The following is a 27,030-nucleotide window of genomic DNA, read 5'->3' as shown; positions in this document are numbered from 1 at the left end:
GATTGGATGTTTTTTGCTGCCTTATATTCCAATTTGCTGATTTCATTCTCAGCTTCATCCACTCTACTGTTGATTTTCTGTAAATTATTTTTTATTTCATTTAGTGTATTCTTTATTTCTGAATGGTTCTTTTTTATGCTCCCCTTGTCCTTTTTTTAAAAAAGATTTCATTTATTTATTTTTAGAGAGAGGAAGAGAAGGAGAAAGGGAAACATCAGTGTATGGTTACCTCTCGTGTGCCCCCAGCTGGGCACCCGACCCGCAACCCAGGCCTGTGTCCTGACCGGGAATCAAACCGGTGACCCTTTGGTTCGCAGGCCTGCTCAGTCCACTGAGCCACACCAGCCAGGGCTCCTTGTCCTTGTGTATGCCATTGAAGTTCTCACTAAGTTTCTTCTCGGTAAAAATTCAGATGGGTGTTGAGAGTTGGTTTAGTGGTTCTGTGATTACTAGGGAGCCAGACTCGTTCTGTTTTGTGCTCCATCGTCCTCAGTCGAGGCGTCAGGGTTGTGTCCGAGATGTCTGCTCCAGCCGCCACAAGCGCAGGTGCATTCTAGTCATCAGGAAGAGGGCAAAGGGGAAGGGGAGGGCATGTTCCCGTCCCTTAAGGACTTCAGCAGAAAGTGTCACACATCACTGCTTACATCTCCTTGGCCAGAACTTAGTCACATGGCCATGACCAAGTGCAGGGGTGGCTTAATGTATATTAGGAGGCAACTGGCTGTTCTTACCTCAGTGATACCAAGAGCTTTAGCTTGAGCAGCTTGAAAAATAATGTCATGTTTTGAGACGGGGAAAATTGAAAGACAAGGTTTGGAGGGAGAAATGACCTGTTTTGATCATACGGTGATTTTATTGCTTGTTATTTACCCACATGAAGATGTCAAGTAGGCTGTTGGGTATACGTTGGGTTTGCAGTTCAAGAAGGACATCTGAGCCCCCAGCTGCTGGAGCACTTAGAAGAAAAGATTTCTGGAAAGGCCTAGAAAAGGAGACTGATGAGGGACAGCCGCTGAGGTGGGAGGAGGGTCAAGAGAGCATGGAGTCTTGGCATCCAGGAGAAGAAGAAAAAGTGTTTTATGATGAAGGGGAGTGTTCAGTTCTGTTGAGTTTCAGTAAAGTAAGTTAGAGAAGGATCAGGCTTAACAATGGGATTTGGCAACCTGGAGGTCACTTGACAAGTTCAGTTTCATTGCTATCGAGAATAGGTTCAAGAGAGAATGGGAGGAGAGAGTGGGTAGCTCAGGACTGAGGCGCAGGCTCCAGGGACATACTGGGGAGCCACCCGAGGATGGCGGCTGGAGCCATCTGATAGGGGCTGCAGGGTGGAGGGGAATAAAGGGGAGAAAAATAGGACAACTGTAATAGCATGGTCCATAAAATATACATTAAAAAATGAAATACCTGGGAATAAACACAAGGAAAAAAAACTAAATAAGTAAACATACTGCTGAGTGGTAAATATATGTGTATATGTGGTAAAAGATCTGAATATTATGAATTCTGTTTGTTGAATTTCAGTAACTATATGTAGGCTGCTTGTCTCCGCTGGTATTGAGGGTTACACGCGAGGGGATGCCATGTTGAATCGAGTAAGACCCGGTCCTTGCCTTCAGCCGGCTCGTACTCCATCAGGGAGACGGAACATGGTGAGAGTTCAGGTGCTAACGCAGGTGTTTAAGTGAAGGGGGCGCAGTTGGTGGGGCAGCCAATTCTGACTGGGGAAATCTGGGGAAGGTTCTGGGAGCATTTGATTGGTCCTTGAAGCTGATCAGGATCTTGACATTGGAAAAAATCTGTGGTGAAGGTGAGAGTTTCAATTATTTCTTCATCTGGGTGAACTGTATGACAAATATTCCTTAGAAGTGATGGTAAAAATATTAGAACCATTGGGGGAAATCGGAGGTGGTGGAAAACCTCCGGTATTGGTGGGTACTTGCTAGCAGATCTGAAAGGTTTTGTGATGATCAGGGTCAGCCAAATGTGTGACCACAGGTCTCCTGAACTTCTGTGGTCAGCGGGGGGCTGGAGGAGGGGCACGTGGCGAGATGTAGGAAGAACAGAAAGTTCGCATTCATATGACTTCCCCTGACACTGACCACGCTGCACGGGAGACGTCAGCCTGCTTGGTGTTTCCGTTTGCAGTTAGAAGCTCTTGACTATTCTTGTTCACCGTTTTTCATCCACCTCTTAGCGCAGGACTTGGCACAGAATGGCCCAGGAAAATTCACTTCACAGTCAGAGATAGCTGGGCTTCATTTGGACCAGCCAGTTGGACGACCCTGGGCAAAATATTTAGCCTTTCTAAGGGCTGTTTCCTGATGTGTAAAACGGGGTTTTGAGTGCTTGCCGCCTGGAATGGCTCTCAGATTAACCCCCTAGTGGCCGTGAGCCCCGGTGTGCTGCCCTGGCAGAGTGGATTCGGGGGCACCGTAGCTGTCTTTTCCCGAGTAAGACTGAATCGTACGTAATTAGAATTTTATTTTTAAAATTTTTTACTTTTTATATGTATGGAGAAGGGATTTATTATCAGGAATTGGCTCCTGAAATTATGGAGACCCACATGGGGCCATGGTGTGGTTCTGGTTCAAGCCCGAAGGTCGAAGAGCCGGGCAAAGCAGTGGTGTGGATCTGGTCCTAGGCCGGCAGGCGGGAGACCCAGGGCAGGCCTACGTTCAGGGTGAGTCTGAGGCAGGACGAAGACCATGCCCCGTCTGGGGGCACGCAGCCCGGACAATTTACCCTCACTCCGGGGAAGGCCATACTTTTTGTTTTATTTAGAACTTCAGCCAGTTGGATGAGGCCCGCCCACATGAGTAGAGTTTTAGTTGGTGCCCATATAACATTTAAGAAACCCCTTGTAGGCAGTAACGCCAGGAGATTAAAAGGCAGTGTCTTCCTGGCTAACGCAGCAAGTGTGCCCTGGCTCGTGTGAAAGGTGGTGTTGGAGCCCTCCCACTCTGCCCCCTGTACTTCCCAAGGAGTAGAGGGGCCACTCAGGGCCATCTTCTGTGTGAAGCCACACTGTTTCCGCTTGTCAGGTCTCCGCCTCCCTTTTTCTAAAACCTGGAGAGACCAGGCGGCTGGTGGTGCTTAGGGCGAAGGCGGGGTGGGGAGGTTTGAGAGGAAGGCATCTGGGCAGAGGGACCTGAGGAGTCCACAGGACCCGCGCTGCCCGACAGAGCCACGAAAACTCGGGGCACCCAGTTCTACTCAAGTCGGGTCACTTATTTTGTCTTGCAGAGGGACTGTCCCTCTCCTGCAGGGCTGGGGACAGGGAATATCTGAATTGCATGTTGCTGTGTTAACTTCTCACCAGCTGCCATAGCTTTAGTCTCTTCTTTTTTTGTTTTGTTTTGTGTTGGTGCCAAATTACTTGATTTGAAGGAATGGTACAGCTGAAAGACATAGGTGGATGATTTGTTACAAGTTACAGAAAAGGTAAAGGTCACTTGGACGTGCATGTACTGCTTTGGTGACCAGGGAAGTACCCGCCTCCCCACCCCCGCCCCACCCCATGGCTGTGGGAAGGCAGCCTGCAGCTGAACTCCCATCCCTCTCTCCCAGGATGTGCTTGTCAGAGATGCTCCCCCGTGCCCGCTGCAGGGGCCCCAACCTGCGCAGGCCGGTTACGTGGTCACCCAGCTCTTCAGTGGATTTCACCTGCTCGTCTAGGTAGTGAGCTCACTGAAGTCACACAAATGAGGGTCACTTTTTCAGTGGTCCATGTGTGCAAGTCCAGCAGTGACCGATCCACACTTTTTTCGAAGTGTGTCGCGTACTCCGTTGCATTCAGCCCATCCTCCCAGTCATCGCGGTCTGGCGTCTTGACATCCTGGAGGAAGATTCGGCCCCTCGTTGGTTCCGCAGCTTCGTCAGTTTCTCAGCATGTTCCCTCTTATGAGATTGGCGAAGAAAATTTCTTCACAAAGTTCTTCAAAGCCCCATCATCACGGTCAAAGGAGCGAGATAGGGACAGTAGACAGAGGAAAAGTGAGCTGCTGGCGGCCTCCGAGGCCTGGGGGCAGTCCTGCGGTGCCTGCGAGGGGGACCGTGCCTTCACCAGGACGGGCGGCTTCCCAGTGCTGGAGCAGCGGTGGGGGGGCCTTGGGGCGGTCTGAGGGCGAGGGCGCTGCGGGATCGGTGGCAGGAGGATGGGTCTGGGCGGCTGGGGGGTTCTGTTCTCGCCCGTTGAAGCCGGAACGTAGGGTGACTCCTGCGAAGGCACCGTAGCTTTAGCTCCTGGTGCACTCCTGTGAAGACGAGTCGGTCTGGGAAAAGAGGCATCATCTTTAAGGCCCCAGCTTGAGAAGCCCTCAGCCTGGACTTAATTAGCGTTCTAATTTAACATCATGAAATGTATTCAGTGCACATTGTTTCTCTGATGCCTGTCAGCGTTTGGTTATAGATTCCAGATGTGTAGTAGTGTCATGGTGATTAAATTAGTTACATTTTCTGGCCAGATGAGGTAGCACTGTGTTCTTGGGCTTTTTTGTGAACTAAACTCCTAGGATTTCCAAGAGAATCATACTGGACGTCTGTCATCTGCCAGGCACTGACTTAGAATCATACCGGGTCAGGGGCTCTTGTCAGACCCCGTGTCTGTTCTCGTCGAGAGGCCCAGCTTCACGGGCGTGTGACCTGGAGTCAGACGTGCCCCACACTTGGCTTCATGCTCTGCTTTGCTGTCTCGAGAGTCTTAACACGTTTCGAGCAAGAGGCCCTGCGTTTTCCTTTGGCTCCAGGCCCTGCAGATTCTGTGGCTGGTCCTGCTCGTCACTGGCTTTCTCTGTGCCGGTGGGTGTGACTGGGTAGACCTTGACTAGATCCCAAGATTCTAGAGAACCGCATGGGCGCTCCCCAGAGAGACGGTTCCTGATTTCTGCAGAGAAAATGTTCGTGCCATGTTATTAGTAGAAGTTCTTGTTTGACAGGTTTCTGTGTGCATGTGATACTGAATCTTTGGTTAACTAATTTTGCAAGTAGGTGGATTAACTTTTTTAAAAATCAAGAGTTTTGACACACAGGCATTTACTTTCATATTTTCCATGTTGTACATTTTATTTCTTCAATCTCAGTAAAATTTCCTTTGTATTTTATCAATTATGGGATATATTTTGCTCATGGTTTTATAGTATAAACACTTGTTTTTGTGAAATATGAATTAAAACTATAACTCATTTTGGTTTTAAAATTTAAAAATGTTTTAATTGAAAAAATATTACCCAGTCGTGGCTGGTGCAGCTCAATGAATTGGGTGCTGGCCTGCAAACCAAAGGGTCGCCAGTTCGATTCCCAGTCAGGGCACATGCCTGGGTTGTAGGCTGTGTCCCCAGTTGTGGGTACACAAGAGGCAACCGCACATTGATGTTTCTCTCTCTCTCTCTCTCTCCTTCCCTTCCCCTGTCTCTAAGAATAAATGAATAAAATCTTTGAAAATAAAACATATTATCCATTAGCTAGTTTTCTATAGTATTAGTATTTACCTGTAAATACTGGCCTGTGCTGGTCAATGAGCTGTTATGGCAGACCACACATAACCCTGTGCAGAGGACTAATTTTCAAAATAGTCAAGCACATTTAATGTTAGAGATGGAAAAATTTCTGTGTATGTGGATGTCCTACTGGGGAAAACATTTCTAAGAGAGAAATAAAAATAAGTGCAAAATTAAAAAATACCTAGCAACCTTTGTAATCTAATTTCTGTATCATTTGATTTATATTGTACTCATGTAGTTGTGTTTAGGGGACTGAGAGATAAGAACATCCAGAGAAAAGAGGCAATAACTTTCTTGAGGCAAGATGAAGGAAGAAATTAAAATTAGGAAAAAAAACTTCTTACAGTATACAGATCTTCCAGGGAAACCGATACTTTGAGTTGCACAGTAATTGTTTTGTGAGACAGTTAAAAATGTTAATCCCCAGCCTTCGCAGAGAAAGACGCACAGCCCCTCGGGCTCTGCGAGCCAGTAATGCAGAGTAGGGGAGTGGTCCCACCGATAGCATTTTGTTTAGGTTAGTATTCGGTTGCCGTTAATTAAATAATTAACGTTTTACTTTTCCATAGTAAATCTTTTACGTAATGATAAATACAGAACAAGCGTCATTTCCCTGAAGCTTTATCAGATAAGTGACACTATTTTTTTCCTTCCAAGATGACGTGGGGACGATGGGCGGTCACCTGCAAGGGCATTTGTCCGTTCACTGTTACTTTGTACAGATGTCCTTACTCAGAGTTCAGCAATGTCTGTTCTGGGACCCTGAATAAAGTAGCCTCTGGCCTTGTGATGTGGTTGACTGGCTCGTGAGGGGGAGAATTTTGGCGAGTACCAAGTGGGAAAAGGTTTGTGCAAGTGTCCAGCTCGGCCCCTCAGTCTCTTTTCGATGTTGAAGCGGACAAGATCCAAAGCATGGCCACTCCTACTGGAATGAGATAATTGTGTGAAAATGTCACTGGTTCTGATTTTGCACAGGGCCGAGTGGCATGGGCTGAGGGATGATGCTTAACCTGTAGGGGAACTTGGATGTTCGTGATCCAGGCCAGGAAGGAAGCCTTCCTTCACACCAAGACTTGGATGGGCACCCCATGGCCGGAAGTCCGTTTTGTCTGTCCGAAAGGGCACTCTGTCCCACACTCTTGCACAGCTCTGCTGGAAACGGCTTTGGAGTATTGAGAGTGAGTGTGAGTGTAACTTTCAGAGATTAAGGGAAACGCATGTCTACTGTCCCAGAAGAGTTTACACTTCGATTTCAGCAATAATTATTTTGTGAGCCAACTTCAAAAACACTTTCCACATAGCTGCATTTAAAAAAATTCTTCAAAGATGTTCAACACTGTCTGTTTTATTTGATCACTTTTAAGTGATCAGGATCTGTTTCACAGACTCATGTCAGACGTAGCTGCTATGTGGGCTCATGCAGGTTCGCCTCGTCTGTTTAACCAAGTGGGGGGATCAAGGACGGGAAAGGGGGCCACACCGTCTCTTCCTGTCCCTTGGGATGTTTGGCTGAGAACAGAATGGCAGCTGCAGGGGTCACTTTTTTAAAGACCAGATCCAATGAAAACAATCCTTCCCCCGGGCTGTCTCTCTGCAGTGTCCCTCGGTGGACCGGAGACCTCGATCCTAGGTTTCTCCTGCTGCCGGCGTCACAGGCAGCTGGCAGGTCTGAGGCCCTTGAGAAGCTGTGCTACATGTTCTTGTTGTTTGGCTGAAACAGCCCCGCACCAGAGGAAAACAGTGTCTGGGCCTGAAAGGAAGATGGAAAAGAGCAAAGGGAACCGGAGGGCTTGGAGGCTGACGTTATGAAAATAAAGACGACTGTTGACTGTGCATTGGGTGGACTCTCTCCATTGTTCAGCAGACATTTACTGAGCACTCTCTGTGTTAGGCATTGTTGCAGCCGCCAGGAATATGGAGGCGAACACAGTAAATACTAAAAATGGGAGATCTCTCTCGAAGGAGACCATTCCAAAGAGCGCATGTTGGAAAGTGTTTTTCTTTATGTTGGGATTTAATTTTTTTTGTGTGTATAGAAAAGTAAGATGCTTTTGTAGAATGACTATTACCAAATGGAAAACATTGCTTTTTGGATTTATTCTCGCCCCTCCCCACCAAATTTTAAAAATAAGAGAAACTGTTTGGCCCCTCCTGTCATAGGTTCTGCCCCGTGGGACCACACAGCCCGTGCTGTTTCGAATTTCTCTGTAGGTAACGGGAACATAAGGTTAGGACACACTGCGTCCCTACAGACCGGTTCTGGGGAAGGCCCCATTTTAATGTCAGCTGTGAAGAAAGAACTGAAACAGTCAAGACAAGAAAAACTCTAGGAATGAGATTTCATTATTGGTATATTTTGGTTGACTTGTGGTTTAGGACAGAAATTGAGGAATTGGAAGTTCCTTTTTTATGCTGTTGGTGTTTTCTTTCTGTGATGAAACGAGAAAAATTTTAAAGGATTTTTGCTTCACTTAAAAGATACTATACAGATCTCGTGTGCTTAGTGTAAAAGAATAGAGAGTTAAGGGAAGACAACAAAGTGGGATGATATTTTGGTATGTTTGGACTATTTTTAGTTTGTGCCCCAAATGTTCTGTTTGTGATAAAAGTGAGGTCACATCTCTTAACAGTCCGGTTACTTAGGCCTTTATACCTGCAGTGGCTCAAAGCCATTCTCTTGGGACTCTCCTGTGCAGGTATTCCCAGGGCCCTCAGGTTGCTAAACCAGTTCAAAGCCACCACCAGCATTGTAGAAAGTGGTCAGTCCACCCGAGGGTGTCGCTGCTGCGGGCAGCCCAGATCACTGCCCACTGGAGGCTTTTTCTGCTGTAAACAGCAGGTCTTTACTGCGGGGAGTCGGGACAGGTTCTGCCAGTCGCCTCCCCGCAGTTCGTGTCTTGCATGAATCTGCCTCTGTCCTCTACCTGACTCCGTCTCCCTTAACAGTCCACAGTGTATGTCACCAAGTTTGATTCTTCACTCCTTTTTAAAAACCGGTTGGTAGAGTGAGTGCGGGGTGGGGACTGGGAAATACCAGCACGGTGGAGATCTGTCTTCTTGGAAAATTTCCTTTCTTCCTTGAATCCCATTGCAGTGAGTCAGGACAGTTATTCAGTGTTTATATCACTGAGGACATCTGAAGTTAACATCTCAGGCCGAACTTGGCACCCAGACTTAAAGTGACCTTATGTTTTACCGAAAGATAATGATAGTGTGATGCCATAGACTGTAAACTTTATGTGCAGTGCATTATCTAACAGTTTTCACTTCTTTCATTCATGCAGAAGTATTGAAAGAGCACCTACTATATGCGATGCACTGTGCTCTTCTAGGCACTGATGGGACATCAGGGGACAAAGCTGAGAAAAGTCCTTGCCTTAAGCACCTGAGAGTAGGGGTGGTGAGTGACCACCAGCAGCACGGACATCACACACACAGGAGAGCCGTGAAGGCCGGAGGCGGGAATCAGAGTCGAGGGCCAGGGTCGTTTTCTCAGGGCCGTGAGGAAGGTACTGCTTTTATTCCCATTGTACAGACGTGGAACACTGAAGCGACTTACCTCCACCCCACCAGCGTAGTCAGTAGTAAAGGTTGGACTTGACTTTGAAATCAAGCGTGGGCTCCTAAATTCAGCTGCTAGTTCTAAAGGTAATGAAACTTAACTTCTAGCAAATTCCCAAATGCTGGGGTCTGTGAAAATTTAGCCTCTCCTCCCCAGGCATCGTGTGGTATCGGTGTGTGCGCACGGATGTGTGGTGAGTGTTAGAACCTCACCTCGATTTCAGCGCCAGGCAGTGAGTACAGCACTTGTATAAGGTCCTTTAATTTACACTGAATTAAAAAATTTATGTGGGCCCATTTCCAGTGGGCCTTGAAGGATAAGCAGGGTTTATTTTTTAAATTACATCCTATTTGAAACATATTTAACACATGCATTATGGAAAATAATACGAATACCCGTAGCTGGAAGTATACAACTCAGTGGGATCTCACAAAGGGGACACACCCATGAAACTAGCATCCTGTTAAAAAGAAGACCACTACCAGTGGTACCCCAGAGGCTCCCTCGTGCCTGCCCCATCACCTTCCCTGTACCCCTCCCCCGGGAGTACTAACATTATAGTTCATTTTTTCTTGCTTTTGAACTTTATGTGGAATCGTGCAGTCTGTGTGCGGCTTCTTCCGCTCAGCATCGCTTGTCAGCCGAGTGCTTGCCAGAGCACAGCGCACCCCTGCGCTTGCTCTCTGCATGCCCGTACGTGCTGACGCCGCTGTTAATTCACCTCCGCCTGTGGTTCTTACGTCACTCTTACGTGCGCCATCCCGTGTCCTTGTAACACCTTCCCTTCCTGTGGAAGCTGTGAGCTAAGTGTTGCCCTTCGCCACAACAAGCCCGGCCAGGCCCGGGGGCCTCAGCACGCAGGTTTCCCGACCCACGCACGCTGGGTCCTTTTCTCTCTGCTGAACCACATCCCGTGTCGGGTCTTAAAGGTGCCACTGCTGAGCCCTAGAGTCTGTCTGTCTGCATTCTGTCCACACTTTGCACTTCGCTTCTCCATCATAACCCCTTGCCCCTCTCTCCCTGTAACCTACTTGCCTGGCGACCCCAGCAGGGGTTAAGTCCAGCTTTCTGCTCACTCTGCGTCTGTGAGTCTGTTCCTAGCTGGAGACAAACAGCCCGTCAGTTGAATGGTTTCATTTGGAATTCACGACCACCAGTCTCAAGCAGTCATGAGCTTGCTCAGTGCTGCCTGGCAGTTCTCCCTGAGTCCCTCACTCTTCTGGATGACAGCTTACACCGTATCTTTTCTCTTTAAACCCTTACCTCCTCCTTCCACACTCTCCTCTCAGCAGATGCCCATTTTCCATGTCCCTGAGAAAATAAAGCCAGTAGCGCAAGGCTTCTGCCGGCCCCCACCACCCCACCCAGGGCTGTCCCTCCTCTCTTCGGCATCACCAGACCTCCCCGTTAGCCTGCAGTCCTGCTGTCCTACTGTCCTGCTGTCCTGCTGACTCACCCCCATCTTTAAAACCTCCCCCCCCACACTGTTCACCTCCCCTATTTTATAGTAAAAATCCTCTGCACTTCCTGTCTCCACTTTTTTCCTTCCCATTCTCCTTTGTCCCCAACATCCCATCAGAGCAGCTCTTGATGAGGTCCTCACCCACCACCTCATCACCAAACCCAGTGGTAACTCAGTCTTCACGGTCCTCAGCCTGTAAGTAATGTCAGCCCCCCTTTCTTGAAGTACTCTGATGGGTTCTAGGAGGCCTCTCCCCTTCAGCTGCTGGTGTGTGGTGCAGACTTCTTAATCTCTGCCTGCATTCAGCCACCCAGGTGGTCTCACTCCCATGGCCTTAGATGCCATCTGGAAGCTGCCAGCTCTCAGATTGTCATCCAGACCTGCCCTTGTCCTGCATATCAGATCAGAATCTACCTGACAGCTCCGCCGGCCTGTTTAAATGTGTCTAAAAGAATTTTGTATCTCCACCCCCTTCATTCTTCTTGCCGTCTTCATCTCACACTGATCTGATAAACTGCTTCAGGCTCGGAGATCTTGGTGTCATTTTTTCCCCCTTCTCTGGTTCTGTCCTACAGGGCATCCAGTCCAGCAGCAAATCCCGTAGCTCTGCTTTGAAAGCATGTCCCAGCTGGACCACTCAGCACGATCTCCATCATCGCAGTAGCCGTCTGCGTGGTCTCTGTCCATCCTGATCTCCCCCTACGGTTGATTCTCCAGTGAAGCAAAAAAAAAATTTGGAAATGTGACTCAAATTATTTTCTGATCCAAACCCTTTGGTGGCTTCCCAGAGCCAGAGCTCTTAACAGTGGCCTTTGAGGCCCCTTCTCGTCTCTTACCTTCTGCTCCTCCTCCCCTTGCTCATTTTGCTGTCACCACACTGGTCTTCCTGACCTTGAACATGCCAAGCACAGTCCCACCACACTTCCCAGGTGCCCGCATGGCTGGCTTCCTCTTCTTCAGGTGTTTTCAGATGCCCCTTGACCCGAGAGGCTGTTCAGTCTCCTTATACAGGAACCGTGGTGCCTGCCCTCCCCCCAGCGTGCCCTGCTCTCCCTCCCCTGCTCTGTTTTTCTCTCATGGTGCTCATAACCCCCTGGCCTCACTTCTGTGCCTCCGGCTCTTGTCCTTCGGCCTCTACTAGCCTCCAAGCTCCTAGCCTCCAAGCTCCCAGGGAACGGAAGTGTTGAGTTTGCTGTGGTGCTCACCAAACGCCTGTTGCATGTGTGAGAGGAGTCGGACCAGGAGTCCGGACCAGAAGTTGGAAGCCTGCCTGGGCTCTGGGCATTCAGTGAAGCATTCTTGTGTGTGGTTTCAGTACTTTGCCCCCGGATCCATGTAGTATTTTCTCCCATCGTTCAGTATGGACAGAGCTGTTACGTGCCTGGCACTGCGCTCAACGCTGGGGACCTAACAGTGAACAGGACAGGCGCGGTTTTCTCATGGAGCTTCCCCTCCACCAGGGAAACAGGAAGTCAGACAGTGAGCAAGAAAGATAAGATTTTCACAGAGCATGAGGCATGCTTGAAGAATGTGGACAGAGGTTCCTAAAGTCGGTGAGTGTGGCAGGAGGGCTGTGCTGGAGACTGTGGTCAGGGATGTCCTGACATTCGAGCTGAGAATGGAAGGAAGAGAAAGAACCAGCCCTGCAGAGAATTAGAGAAAGTGCTCCAAGGCTAAAGGAGTTGCCAGTGGCCAGCGATAAGATAGAGCTTAAGAGGTTTGAGGAACTGCCAGAGGGCCAGTGTGGCTGCTGCCTGGGTGGGACGCTGGGAGCCTGGATGGGTGGCCAGGGGCCCTGGAGGACGCACCAAGGACTTCCGTTCCAGGTGCAGTGCAAAGCCATCGACGGTTTCAGCAGGGGAGAGGGACGTGTTTTTAGAGAATCCCGTGACTGCTCTGCAGAGAATGAGTCATGTAGGACTTTATTCTATACTTAGATTTGGGAAACCTCTCCAGCCCCCGGCAACCACGATTTCACTCTCTGTGTCTGTGCAGTCACCTGGTCCAGGTACCTCATGTACGTGAAGTCCTACAATATTGGCCTTTGGTGGCTGGCTTCTCTCACACAGTATTGGGTTGACCAGAAGGTTGGTTTGGTTTACTCTGTACGATGGCTCTTATCCTACCAGTGTACGTTTTAAAAAAAACTGATCAAAATTGGTGAATTTTCATGTAGCCATTTTTAAATTGAAGGTAGAAGAACAGCAGCAGTTTGGCATATTATGCTTTAGTATTTCAAGAAAGGTAAAAGCGCAACTGAAATGGAAAAAAGAGACTTGTGCAGGGCGTAGCGAAGGTACTGCGACTGATGGAACCGTCACACGTGGTTTGCGAGTGTCGCGCCGGAGGCTTCTCGCTGGACCATGCTCCACGGTCAGGCGGACCAGTTGAGGCCAGTAGCGATCAAAGCGAGACATTAATTGAAAACAATTGATGTTATACCGCGCAGGAGAGAGCCAACGCTCAAAATGCCCAAAGCAGTAAAGTTATTGGTGAAAATGAGAAATATGCCTTTTGTTTTATGAAAACAGCTGAATAGACTTTTTGGCCAACCCAGTGTAATGTCCTCAAAGTTCACCATGTTGCAGCTTGCGTCGGAATTTCCTGCCTTTTTAAGGTGACTAATATTCCATTTTCTGTGTCTACCACATTTTGTTTATCCATTAATGGACACTCGAGCCCCACCCACCTCATGGCGATTGGGGGTGATGCTGCTGTGAACACAGACGGACAAACGTCTGTCTGAGGCCCTGCTTCCAGTTCTGGAGGGTCCGTGTGTCCAGAGTTGGAGTTAGCGGGTCCTGTGGTGATTCTGTTCTTGGTGTTTGGAGGAGCTGCCGCAGCGTTTCCATAGTGGCTGCACCATTTTACTTCCCACCACCGTGCTCCCCAGTTCCAGCTTCTCCACACACTTGCTAACCCTTGTTGTTTTCTGTGTTTTTCAGAGTAGCCATCCTTGTGGGTGTGAGGTGTTATGTCATTGTTTCGATTTGCATTTCGGAAACCTGAAACTTTGAAAGTGTTCAAAGGGAAGAATGTGGGGTCTCTGTCTTTGCCGGGCCGAGTGGACCTGGGTAGACCCTTCAGGTCCTGGCGAGGGCGGGTGGCGGCCCAGACAGCGTGGTGGCCCAGGAGCCAGGGAAGGGGGTGGACTCAGGTTTGAGGGACAGACTGGGTGACACCTTGTCTGTGTGTGAGGAGGTGAGGGGAACGGAGGGAGCAGTGAATGCAGATCATGGGTCTCTGGCTTGAAGAGCTGGGTTGAGAACAGGTCGGGGTGAGAGTTTCTGGTCCACCATTAAGTGTTCACAGGACAGACACTGCGTTCACTTCTTTCAGGGCGTTTTCCATCACAGTACGATTGATTCTCCTTGGCTGGTTTGTGATGCCTTTCTCTTCTCCCCTCCGTTCAGCTCAGGTCAGCGAGTGCGGAGCCCCTCTGATAGGCCAGGCGTCTGCCCTGCTCCACCAGAGGGAGGGCAGGTGAGGGGCTGCGGCTGGGCAGTGGCACAGGGCTGGGCTCAGGGCTGGGCGCAGGGCTGGGCGCAGGGCCCGCTGCCAGGACGCCTTCCCACCGCTGCCAAGCACTGAGGGGCCGGCGGGCTTTGTCTGTTGCTAGTTACCATATTAGTAGTGAAAACTGAGAAACTCTAAAAAATACTAACACTGTAAAAATAATAAAAGCCATTGTATGTTAATATAAAGAACACATTTTTAATGGAAATAACTGCATTTTCCAGAACAAACCAGTTTAATGAGGGACGTTGTTTTTGCTTTTTCCAATCTTTTTACTGCCTGAATTCAGAGAGGACAGCTCAGTTCTGTTAACTTCGTTGTTTAAAGAAGTTGCAGCATCACGGGCGATGCGGCCTCCGGCAGGCCCCACTGGGCGCTTGTGAGAGAACGAGAGTGAAAAGGCAGATGTCTTCGTGCTGTTGAAAAATAGTTTTGGCCTCACAGGCCCCCTGAAAAGGCCCTGGAGATCCCCCCACAGGTCCCCAGACTGTTGGTTTAGTGGTTAAGAGCACAGACACTGGAGCCAGATTGCATGGGTTCAAATCCCAGCTCTGCCAGTTACTCATTAGTCAAGATATCTAACCTCCCCAAGCCTCAGTTTGCTCATATATAAAATGGACATAATATAAATATTGATACCTGCCTCAGTGGTTATTATGAGGATTAAATGAATGTGTATTTGTAAAGTTGTTAGAACATTGCTAGAAGATAGTTAAGTGCTTACAGTAGTGTTTAGTAAATAAATTCGACCCAATTCTTTCCTTCAAAAGGTTTAATCTAGTCAAGTAGGTAAACAACCACACAGCTTCAGGCTTTTGTAAACTCTCCTTGACGGGCGTCTGTGCAGCGGGGCCCAGGGCGGGCTTCTGAACTTGGGGCCAAGAACGTGATGTTCTTGGTCGTCTGAACAATAAAGGAGCAGATTTTCTGCCGTGTTAGAAGGACAGGTAGATTGTTCTGCAGATGAGGTCCATCCCTGCTGGCACTGGTCGTGACTGAAGCTGTCATCTGCTTTGCTCGCAGTGGCAGGAGTGTGAGCAGCCTGGCTGGTCTGGGACGGCAGGAGGTTGGTGAGCGGCGACCAACTGGTTATGGGCTTAGTGACTCTCAGAATGTGGGGGGAACAGTTCCCCGATCCCCTGGGATCTGTGGTACATATTTGTAATCACTTCATAACTCTGGGATGTTAGTATAAGGAAGAAGTTGTAGATTATATTTTTATTTTTATTGCTCTTGAAAATGAATGTAAAATTTATGTCTTAGTATAACTTCTCTGTTACTTTCTGTCATTGTTTGAGTGAATTGAATTGGGTGTTTATTTTTACTATCACCCATTTAAAATGGCCGAGTTAGGTAGTCTTATTGAAAACACAAACTTGAGTGTGTTTAAAAGTGTGATATGCTAATTGTAAGTTCGAAGTGTCAGTCAAGAAGGTGTGACAAAAGAGATAAGATGGTTAAGCCAGTTGAGATGCGGTTTTTATTGTGTGTGTGTGTGAGAAAATGTGTTTATTCTCTCTCCACCTCTAATTTGAATTTTGACTTGGGGTCGAATTTAGGATTTAAAATAACTTTTAAGACGCACTTTTGAAACAGTGAAGTGATAGCTTGCAAACTTACTGCTTACCAAGTACTTCTGGTCTTGAATGGGCACTTTTTTCTCCAGGCAGATTGAATTGTTCAGCCCTGGCGTGGTTTTTGATCACGTTAACATTGCCCTCGGGCAGACTGGCGTTTCTGCTCTGTGCTTACAGCACGTCCTCTCCCCTTGTAGATCCGACGGAGGCGCCTTGCTCGACTTGCTGGTGGGCAGACCTCGCAACCGACCACCCCGCTCACCTCCCCCCAGAGGGAGAGCCCACCGGGGCCTCCCATTGCGGCGTCAGCTCCGGGCCCCTCCCAGAGTCTTGGTCTCAACGTCCACAACATGACCCCAGCTACCTCCCCAATCGGTGCATCAGGTAAGCCTTCTCTTCACACCTGGGTGTGTGTATAATTCTAACCATAGCTTTTTATTCTTAAGTTTACAGTCGTGACAGTTGCACAACAGAGTAAAATAAATTGGACGGCAACTTTTTAAAATCCTACCAGCAATAGTTCAAAATTTAAGATCATTACAGCGTATTTTGTTGATGCCTGTGAGGTCTGTGTAGAAGGTATCCAGCCACATACTATGAAAAAGAGACACATTTATTGAGGAAGATACAAGATACAAGCAACACTGTACATAAGACAGTGATCCTCAGTCCCCTTCAAAGTAGGCACCTTGGGACCTCACACAGTTCTCCCAGTTGCCATCAGCTGCCCTGTCCTGTTTTCCTGAATCTCATCGATGGTCTGAAATCTCTTTCCTTTCAAAGGTGATTTTAGTATTGGAAAAAAGCCAGAAGTCACAGGGAGCCAAATCTGGGCTGTAGGGGGGCTGAGTCACCTGGGTGAGCTGAGTGGCAAAAAATCACCTGTTTTGCCAAAAAACTCTACATGAGACATGCTGCATGAGCAGGCGTGTAGTCATGATGAAGCTGCCCATCACCAGTTCCCGATAGCTTTGGCCTTCTGAATCATCCAAATAGTTTCCGAGGAGGAATGTTCAAGGTTAATGCAAAATTTGATGCAGATTTGTTGCTCTACTCACTCAGTCACTTTGAATGTAACAGCCACACAGTGCACGTGCTCACTCAGTGGCGTCCACCACCCCCACTGACTAGTGCAGTGAAGTCATCATTGTTTACGCATGCGCATTCCGTCTAACCTCCTTGACTCCAGGTTGAATGGATGTCATCCAAACCGTGCTTGTTATATTAAAAAAGGCTTGACTGTTTCCAGACCGATACTATATTCATTTTGATAGTGATCTGTTAAGATTAATTGTTTTCTTTCTGTAACTTACCTTTTTGTCTAAATCGGGTCAGGTCTTATCTTTGGCTTTGCTGATTTGATGAGTTTGGTTGATGCTTTTCTTTTAAGATAAAAGGATCTGAAAATGCAAGATTAAAGTAATGGTCGGAGTGACAAGCCTCTAATTGCAGAGTTTCTTGTTTTCCTTGTACATTGACAGAGTTCTTTCTCTGAATTTTCAGGGTATGAAAGTCTACCTGGTATGATGTTTTAAGGCTATCCCACTAACAATTATTTAACCATCATAAAAGTTTATTTATAATTAATGAGCTTATGGTTGATATCTAGGAGTATCTTTGTTGGGAAATGATATTAACTCACAGTTTTTATTTGAAAATACCTGTTCTTTCTCTAAATGAACATTTCTATCAAACATAATAACTTTACTATTGTAATAATTATTGTACGTACCTAAGACTCTAATTATGAAAATGCAGGAGCTAAGAGACCTGTGTTGATCGCCACGCCATCTAGTAACTAACTGAACATGCAGTTTTTAGTCCTGCAGTCACTGAATGGCTCTCCCTCTGTCCCCTTCTGAGTAACTCGTCTTGATCTTGGCTGCTTGTCAATTGAAAGTGTTTACAGACCTTCTGTTGCTGTAACTTGTTCAACATCATTGTAGCTTCCTCCCCATGTACATATAAATGCTGATGCATAATTCCATTAATTGTAACAGTGGGAGAAGTCAGGCCGGAACATCAGGTAGTGATAAACAGTGCCTTGGCCGGAAGTGCCTCCTCTGTACGCATTCCAGCCGTGAGTTACCTTTGCCTCGGAGACAGTGCTGCCCTGCTCACCGTGGCTGTGCCCCGCCCGGAGCGCTGGAACTCTCTAGAACTCGTCCAGGGAGACCTGGGGGGATGGGGAATCTCCGTGCTCCAGCAGAGGTCAGGCAGGAGACCCAGAACTCGGTGTGCTCCTGGCCAGCCCCTGCACACTCTGGCCACTGTAGTCTGGCTGGCTGTTGGGGACCACAAGGGCAACGTCAGCATCCCTTTCATGCAGTGGAACAGAGTGAGAGAAAAACTCGGAACCGTGCTGTCTCATTTCAGATTCATGATCAAAACTCAGGGGCACCCTTCCCAGTGGTAGGCAGTTGTACCATATTTCCCGGTCTCCTCTCCCACTCCGCTCCTTATTCCATTCCTTCTCCAGTCTGCAGCCTCATCGTGCGTGCACACCCTGTGTGACGGCCCGCCTCCTGTTCATGGAGGGAACATGCGGCAGAAGAGGCCTCCTGAAGCTCCCATCCTTGATCCCCTACCTGCCTGGATGTGTGGCCAGTGCGTGTTCTGCTCGCACTGTCCCGCCCTTGTCACAGGCCATACCCTAGGCCCTAGCTCCTGTCACCTGCCCAGAGCCGTTGCCCCAGCTGTCTCATCTCTCCTGTTTTGTCAGGTTTTCCAGCTCAAGTGGAAAACTTTAATTTTTTTAACAGCCATTATACATGCTGTTCCTTCTCCCATCAGGGTCTCTGCCACAGCTGTTCCTCTTTTCCCTGTGACTCAAAAGCAGCCATAGACAATATGTAGATGAAGGAGCATGGCTGTGTTCCAGTAAAACTTTATTTACAAAAACAGGCAGTGGGTCAGATGTGGCCCGTGGACCAGCTTGTTGGCCCCTGCTCTAGATCTGTTCGCAGCCTCACGAGATTGTCACCACCTCTCCTCATCTCACCTGTCCTGCTGCCGCCTGGTTCAGGGCACCAGTCTGTCTTGCCCAGGTTGCTGGAGTGGCCTCCTCACTGGTCCCCCAGGCCCACCCTGGCTTCATGGCAGTGTATTCTCAGGGTTGAGCCAGTGGGTTGCACCAGAGCATCAGTACACCATGTGCTACTAGCAATGCCACTTTTTATGGCAGGCTGGTTAGGTTGCTGTCACACACCAGCAAAGACTTGGACACGCTAAGTGGTTAGTTCCCAGCAGTGCACTCGTACGCTGTGAAACGCTAATTACTGTTCCCACAGTCACCATCATTCATAATCACAAACAGGTAGATATTACTGGCCATGTTCTTGGCAGGTTGGATCAACAGATTTGCGTGAATTTATTCAGTAAAGAAGCATAAACAACAAAACAGGAAGCAGACCCGTGACAAGGCAGGTCTCGTCAGTTCCCCGGTCACAGCCCTCCCCTGGCTCCCTGGCTCACCCAGAATGGGCGTCGGAGTCCTCGCTGCGGCTTGGGCTGTGTGCAAGCTGACCCTGCTGTGCCGCGGCCTCCCCTCTCACCTCCCTTCTCACTCCCATCTGCTCCAGCCATACTGGCTTCCCTGCTCTTCTGGAACGTTCCAGGCTTGACCCTTATTTGGGGCCTTTATATTTGCTGTTTATGTGCCTGGAACGCTCATGCCCTGAAATCCACAAGGCTGTCTTGCTTAACTCTTCAGACGTCGGTTGCTTTCTCAGTGACACTGCCCTTGACCGCCCCAGCCGCAAGCACAGCCTCTGTCCCATGTGGACACTTTTCCTTGAGCTCTTACCACCAGCGAACGCAGCACACCTGTTACCTGTGTGTCCTGTTGCCCGCCTGCCCTGCTGGAGTGTGAGCTCCATGGGGCGGGGACTGCAGTCCATTCCATTCTCTGCTCTGTTCCCCGACCCGGGCCTTCAGCAGTGCCTGGCACACAATGGGCACTGAAGACCTGCTGAATTGATACATCCATTGGTAACAAGAGAAAGTGACCAAGACTACATAAGCTTAAAGAAAAGAAATCTCAGAGGGATGCGAGGCCTTGGCTGTGCAGCTCAGTTGGGGAGAGTGTCATCCCCACATCCAAGGGTGTGGGTTCAGTCCCTGGTCAGGGCACATACGAGAATCAACTCAGGAATGCATGAATAAGTAGAATGACAAATTGATGTTTCTCTCTCTGTCTCTCAAATCATTAACAACTTTTTAAAATAGAGTTAAGTCTTAAAAAAAGAGGATATGATAGGTTTTCATTGGAAAATGTGACAAGTTGCCATGGGGAAGATACGGCTTCTGTCCTCCGTGGTGGGCGTAGGGCCAGTGGGTTGATTTATTATCCACCGAGTGTGAAGGATGGATTTGTTATGGAATCAAGAAGTGCTTTCTAACAGAGTCGGACAGTGGTTGGGCTGCTGCCCGAGGCAAGGAGTCCCTCGTCCCGCAGTGACGTGCAGACCCCGCAGGTGTCTTGGTGAACAGGCTTGCAGATCCAGGGAACTAGGCCGAGGGCCAAGGGCCCAGGGCCTGGAGGCTGTGCTGAGTCCCACAAGCTGCCCCTCCCACCTGTAGTTCCAGCATCTTGCAGTGCCCTCGGCTCCTTAAAACACATTTTAAATGCATGTACTAAAACTTGCAGGATTAGCAGGAAAACCAATTACACAGAAATACAGGGTGGACACAAGTAGGTTTACAGTTGTTTGTGTGGAAATAATGCAACAGTTAATAATAGTGCAAGAATAAACTGTGTTTCACGTACTCACAAATGTAAATCTACTTATATTTATCAAAATATTTGTAAAGGTTGTCATACAGTAATTTATATGCTTCTTTATTAAATGCTTTAAATAAAAGATCTAGCAGCTAATCAAGTAGCTACTGTAATTTTGACCCCTGAGTGCTGACCCTGTCTGTGGTAAATGACCTCCGCCCTAGGGCAGAAATGAACAGCAGGGCCTGTTCATTTGGTATGCCAAATGGTATGTTTGCCTCTGGGCTACTTCTGGGGCCTGGGTTACAAACACAGAGTTCATTTCTTCTGTCTCCTGGTCTTTAATATACTTAATAATAACTTGGCCCACATTCTTCTTAAATGTTGTGTTTGCAGATGGTCTTTACCCTGCCCCCATTCATGCAGTTGAGCACTTGTTTAGTGCCTACTGTTTGCTAGTCACTGCAGGTAGGAGCTAGGGAGGCAGGGAGGGGCGGCACTCACTGGGGGGGGCCCCACTGTCCAGCAGGAGGAAGTGGGCTGGGGAAGGGGTCTCCGTGTTGGCTCCAGTTGTCACCACCCCAGGCTCGTGGCTCTGGTAGGTGATTGGGGGGAGAATTTTCACACAGATGTTTATCTGATTGAATTTTTTCTTTTTTTTGCATTTTATTTTATTTTAAATATATTTTATTGATTATGCCATTACAATTGTTCTGTTCCCCCCCTTCATTCCCTTCCACCCTGCACACCCCTCCCCCACCATTCCCCCCTTTAGTTTATGACCACGTGTCTCAAGTTCTTTAGATTCTATATTTCCCCTACTAATCTTGCCCTCTCTATCTATTTTCTACCTACTATCTATGCTATTTATTTTCTGTACCTTCTTCCCCCTTCTCCTTCTCCCACTCCCCCGTTGCTAACCCTCCATGTGATCTTCATTTCTATGGTTCTGCTCCTGATCTAGCTGTCCTCTTAGTTTGTTTTTGTTTTAGGTGTGATTCTTAATAACTGTGAGTTTGCTTTCCTTTCACTGTTCATCTTTTTTTTATCTTCTTTTTCTTAGATAAGTCCTTTTAACATTTCATATAGTAAGGGCTTGGTGATGATGAACTCCTTAAATTTGATCTTAATCTGAAAAGCACTTTATCTGTCCTTCCATTCTAAATGAAAGCTTTGCTGGGTAGAGCAATCTTAGATGTAGGTCTTTGGATTTCATGACTTGGAGTACTTCTTTCCAGCCCCTTCTTGCCTGTAAGATGTCTTTTGAGAACTCCGCTGACAATCTGATGGGAGCTCCTTTGTAGGTGACTGTCCCCTTATCTCTCGCTGCTTCTAGGATTCTCTCCTTCATTTTTATCTTGGCTAATGTAATGATGATGTGCCTTGGTGTGTTCCTTCTTGAGTCCAACTTCTTTGGGACTCTCTGAGCTTCCTGGATTTCCTGGAAGTCTATTTCCTTTGCCAGATTGGGGAAATTCTCCTTTATTATTTGTTCAAATAAGTTTTCCACTTGTTGCTCTTCCTCTTCCCCTTCTGGTACCCCTATAATTCGGATGTTGGAGCATTTAAAGATGTCCTGAAGGTTCCTAAGCTTCTCCTCATTTTTTGAATTTTTGTTTCATCATCCTTTTCTGTTTGGTCATTTTTTTCCTCTTTCTGGTCCACTCCTTTGATTTGAGTCCCAGTTTCCCTTCCATTACTATTGGTTTCCTGTGCATTTCCCTTCATTTCAATTAGTTTAGCCTTCATATGTTCCTCTAATTTGTGACTAAAATCAACCAGTTCTGTGAGCATCCTGATCACCAGTGTTTTGAACTGTGCATCTGAAAGTTTGGCTATTTCTTCATTGCTTAGATTTATTGGCTCTGGGGCTCTGAGTTGTTCTTGAGCCATGTTTTGATCTGTTCGTGCCTGTTTCATATGAGGAGCAGAGCCTTAGGTGTTCACCAGGGCGGGGCCACCCATGTCGTTGGTTTGTGATGCTGTATGTGGGGGCGGGGTCAGAGAGGGACAATGGCGGTCCCCTCTGCCGCTTCCTGCCACTTGGGCCTGCACGGTCTGTCTCACCGCTCACTCCTTCACCAGTTTATCTGCCTTCGAGTGTGTGACCGTTGTCAGCCCTCAGTGAGTCCACTGCCTTGTGCCCTCAGTGGGTCCACCGCTTCTCCACACCTGGGATCTGCCTACGGCTGCTGGCGTGCCTGGGTCACGTACCTGGGTCAGTCCAGTGGATCTTTCCTGCCGACCCTGCTCTGCTGCTGGCTCTGCCCCTCTTACCAGTTTGGCTGAAGGATTCGTTGTTGTCAGACTTCCATATAGTTCAATTTTCTGTGGTTTGGCTGTGTTTTTGTTGCTAAAACTTTGTTGTTTTTAAACTTGGTAGTGTGAGGGGGCACAGTGCTTCCACCTATGCCTCCATCTTGGCGGAAGTCTATCCTGAAATTTTTACCTTTATAGACAAACAGGACTATTACTTTTGAAAATAGGTAATATCACTAGCCCATGTAATATCCCATTAGGGCTGGTTATTCTTATCCCTTCAGATTTGTGTGATATGTTTTCTTATCTGTTTTACATTTTAGCTTATGTCGGTTGTTACCAGTGACCTGTTGAACACTGTAAATCCATATGGCTGTGATTCAGTTCGTATTCATTTAAATCCTTCTGCGTGTTTACTGGGTTCTTCTCTGGGCAACGTTGCTTATACACTAGTGCGAGAAAACAAATGATTTTCTTATTAAACCATAAAATCTATCAGGTGGTGATAATTTTTGTAGAGAAAACTAGAGAATTACGTTGGAGTAAGCATTGCTCGGGCAGGAAGGTGCTGCTGTTTAAAATGAGACGTTCCACTGTGGACCTCGTTAAGAAGGTGACTTTCTTCTTCCCTAGCTTCACCCAAGGTCATTTTTCCATTGCTTTTAGAGAGGGGGAGGGAGAGAGAGTAGCTCTGAGGTGGGAGAGGAATGTCAGAAACATCGCTTGGTTGCCTTGGGCTGTACGTGACAACACTCCAACCAGCTGAGCCACCTGGCCATTTTAGCAGAAGCCTGGATGAAGCAAGGGACAAACCAAGTGGGTCTCTGCAGGGTTGGCCTCTCAGATGGCAGGGACAGCGGGTGCAGAGGTCCTGGGCAGGAAATAGCTACTTGATTAGCTGCTAGGCCTTTTATTTAAAGCATTTAGTAAAGAAGCACGTAAAGTATTATATGACAACCTTTAAAAATATTTTGATAAATATACAGGGTGGAGCAAAAGGCGACGGTTAGCGCAGGGCCTGCAGGGGGCCAGTGCCCTCCAGCCTCAGTTTCCTTCTGCAGTTTGGATAGGAGACACCATCACCACGCCGCGGTACATATGAAGGAGCCGCAACAAAAATCAGAGTCATTCTTTTCCGTAGTAAATTGTCTGTGGCTAAGAATGCTGTCAGGGATGACAGTCAAATTATAACCTTTGTCCTATCAGTTGATGGCTAATTCTGTGTTAAAATCCTTTTTCTTCTTCTTCGGAAAAAAGCCCTGTTGTTTCTACAGGTTACAGGGTTCACTAACAGCATCCTTTCCTTATGATGCTGCAACTTGGAATTTGGGAAGCCTTCCCAAATTTTAGTAAAGTGGATACGTATTAGATATGAAAGGTATTGCGATGTAACCATTTTTAGAGAACTCGAAGCCCAGGTGTACACATATATTCTTTTTGTACTACAAGAGGTAGAGTATAATTTACAATTGTTTGTTTATTCTGAAATTTTAAAGCAAGCATCATTGTAAATCTGGAAGCATCTGTGGATCACCAGGAATCACCCTTTGTGTGATCACTTGAACTGGTGGGTTGGGGAGAAAGGTCACTGAAGGCTGGTAGGGTAAGTTCACCTCCATTTCGTGTCCTGAAACACACTGAGAATGGGATAGGCCAGGTCAAGCATGAACGAAGACTAATCTGTCCTTTAAACCCGGGCCTTTGCCCTTGTTTCTGGTTAGTGGACGCATGCAGGTATGTCGGCTCGGTTTATAAACTTTCATGTTAGTTATTTCCGTGGAACCTCACAGTAGGGCTATGAACGAGGCTGCACAAATGCTAGTAGTATTGGTTTGTATGGGAAAATGTTAAGCGACTTGCTCAAGGTCGCATAACTAGAGATTGTGGGACCGGGGTTCTAGTCCTAGACGTTTGGTAAAATAAACATTTATTTCGGTTATCCCAAAAGTGACACAATTTCTTTTTATTGGTAGGAGAGTTACAAAGGTCAGGTAGAGTATTTCCACGTGCCCTTCACCCACTTTCCCACGTGCTGATCTCTGCCACATTTGTCCACACTAAGAAATTAGCCGTGGTTATTCCTGCTCCACTAAACTAAACTCCAGGCTCCTGCTCCCCTGGGTCTGTGACAGTGCTCAGTCTTCTGTGTTTCTGTTATCTTGACAGTTTCAAAGGGTCCTTTGTAGAGAATCCCTGAGTTTGGCCTTGTCTGGTGTCCGTCTTGTGGTTAGACTGGGGGTTGGGGGGTGACTGGCACCCAGAGAAGTTCCTTTCCCTCCACGTCTCCGGGGTGCACGCTGCCCGCCCGGCATCCCCGGTGTTGCTGACTCTCACCGGGTGGGCAAGCTGGTGTTCGCCGGGTCTTTCCACTGTGAAGTTAGGGTTTTCCCTCTCCTACGCTTGGTCCTTTCTGTTGGGTCGAGTTCCTAAGTTCAGCCACTCGAGCTATGGCTGTACCTCCTGGGGGGGAGCATCTACACACATTATTTGGAATAAATGCTTCTGGAAGGAGCGTTCATCCCTTCCCCCCAGTTATTTATTTAATCCTTACTTATGTCGGTATGAATTCATGTATATTTATTTTATGCTTTGAGTTATAACCCAAATAACGATATTACTTATTTTTCCCAATGATTCCAGCTTTGGCCCCTGGGAGCTTTTTCAGGCCGACGCCTCTGTCTGGCCGACGTGCGTGTGCTTTGGTTCTTTCGAGCGTGTTTTTCTGGCACCGTGAGATATTCCAGGCTCATCTTGCATTTCCCTGCCTGGCCCTAGCAGCAGCCATTTCTCCAAGGAGCAGCCACAGTCTTCTGACTCCAGATGTGTGGTTCTTTGTACAAGCCCCGCCTTGACACGGAGAAGAGGAATGGTCTGTCTCATAAAAACAGAGATGGAAGCAGTTTCCTAGTTTAGGTTGTCCATTTCGTTACCCCAGTATTTTAGATAGCATTGTTTTTCTCTACAGGTTTGAAATTTCATTTTATTTGTGTTTATTCCCAAGAACAAAGTGCTTTCAGCAGGAAATTAGCTGCCAGCCAAATATGTCAGTCTGTTGTGTTCATTATAAGTAGCGTTGAGGGGCGAGGTTTGGTATTGGACAAAGAAAATGCGGGGATATTTTGTATTTTCCATGAATGCTAAAACCCTTTAGCTTAGTTCATGGTTCAAGAGGTTCAGAATTTTGAGTATTAGTAGAATGAATAGTTCCTTTTATAACAATGTCTGTGGAAGTTTTGTTTTTGTCATCTTAGGATGGGCATAGCACAGCTTTGGGTTAAGTAGCCGTGATCAGGAAGCTGCTCAGCGGTTGGGGAGCAGCATTTTCTTCAGTGTCGACCGCCTGTGTTTCATTCTTTGCTTCTGACTTGCAGAAGGTCTTCAGGTTCTTACGCTTTGTCGGTCTCAGTATTCTCATCTGAAACACGGAGAGGCTTGGACAAGCTCTTTCGTCACCCCCTTGCCTCCTTTTCAAAATAGCTAGATTAAGGTCTTACGGCCCTGCTTTGGCATTCCCGTCCTTTTCACACCAGAACTGAGCATTTAAGTGTGTGTGTGTGTGTGTGCCCACGTGTGAAACACGGCGAGAGGCCCGAGTTGCCGCTGAACAATAGGCATTGGTCTGCTTCAGACCCGAAAGGGATGTCATTCAGGAAATACTTCGCTGCTAGGAGGAAAGTCTTGCAGGAAAAAAAAAAAACCCTTTATTTAAAAAAAAAATCCTGGCCTTCCCACACGGAAAGCACAATGTACCTTGAACAGGCTCTTATTAGTCATAAAAGCTTGGAAAGCCGCCATCCTGAAAGCTGTAATTCATGTTTTATTAATGAGACATACTCCGTCCATTCTTTGTAATATACACCCTCACTTTTAAAAAATTTGTTTTTAACTTGATAGGAAGAGATGTTACTCCTCTTCTAAAAGAGGATGTGAGTTTCGTCTGTGTTCTGATTCTTTGCTCTGTGGCTTTCCGGACACGAGGGGGGAGGGGTCCGCTGCGGCCTGGCCTCCTGGCAGAGAGTCCTCAAGTTAGGGAGGGAGAGGGTGAGGTCGAGTGTGCGTGTGGTTTGAGAACAAAGTGGTGTTTTGTACGAGCGCTTTGATTTGTTTTTACTCATGATACTTAATCCGTATTGATTCTGAATAAAGTCAGAACTTCTGCTTTTTAGGTTTCAGGAAGGGGAGGGGTCCCACGGTTGGTAGGGATTGAGGAACACAGGGCTACATAGACGTAGTTCTGGGGGGAGTCTTTGGTGTTCATCAGGGGTGGCAGGGGCCCTTTCTCAGATGCTGGGGTGGTGAAAATGTTATGCTCTTGGTGGTTTCAACTACAACTGGTAACTCAGGCGGTTTTGTCTTTGTTTTTTAAAAATGTAAGTCTGTCGCTTTCCTTTCCGCAACATAGGGATGTAGTTTTAAAAGCAATTGTAGAGATCTGG

At 47.5% G+C, this 27,030-nt stretch overlaps 1 protein-coding gene across 4 annotated transcripts in view; it reads left to right on the top strand.

Annotated features, from left to right (window-relative positions):
* The window catches only part of UBE4B (ubiquitination factor E4B), a 101,014-nt gene that overhangs the window by 10,228 nt on the left and 63,756 nt on the right, over nucleotides 1–27,030 (top strand). For 3 of the 4 annotated variants that reach the window (XM_053660302.1, XM_037165646.2, XM_053660299.1), the window contains exon 2: nucleotides 15,813–15,999. The exons of the other annotated variant lie outside the window; for it this stretch is intronic. In XM_053660302.1, coding sequence (XP_053516277.1) covers nucleotides 15,813–15,999 — 187 coding nt within the window. The remainder of the gene's footprint in view (nucleotides 1–15,812; nucleotides 16,000–27,030) is intronic. 4 annotated transcript variants of the gene reach the window in all.

This window comes from Artibeus jamaicensis, unplaced genomic scaffold (genome assembly GCF_021234435.1).
Source record: "Artibeus jamaicensis isolate MK-2021 breed Jamaican fruit bat unplaced genomic scaffold, CSHL_Jam_final scaffold_847, whole genome shotgun sequence".
NCBI classification, from domain to species: domain Eukaryota; kingdom Metazoa; phylum Chordata; class Mammalia; order Chiroptera; family Phyllostomidae; genus Artibeus; species Artibeus jamaicensis.
Note: the sequence above shows the minus strand (reverse complement) of the source record. Positions and strands in the feature narration are given on the sequence as shown.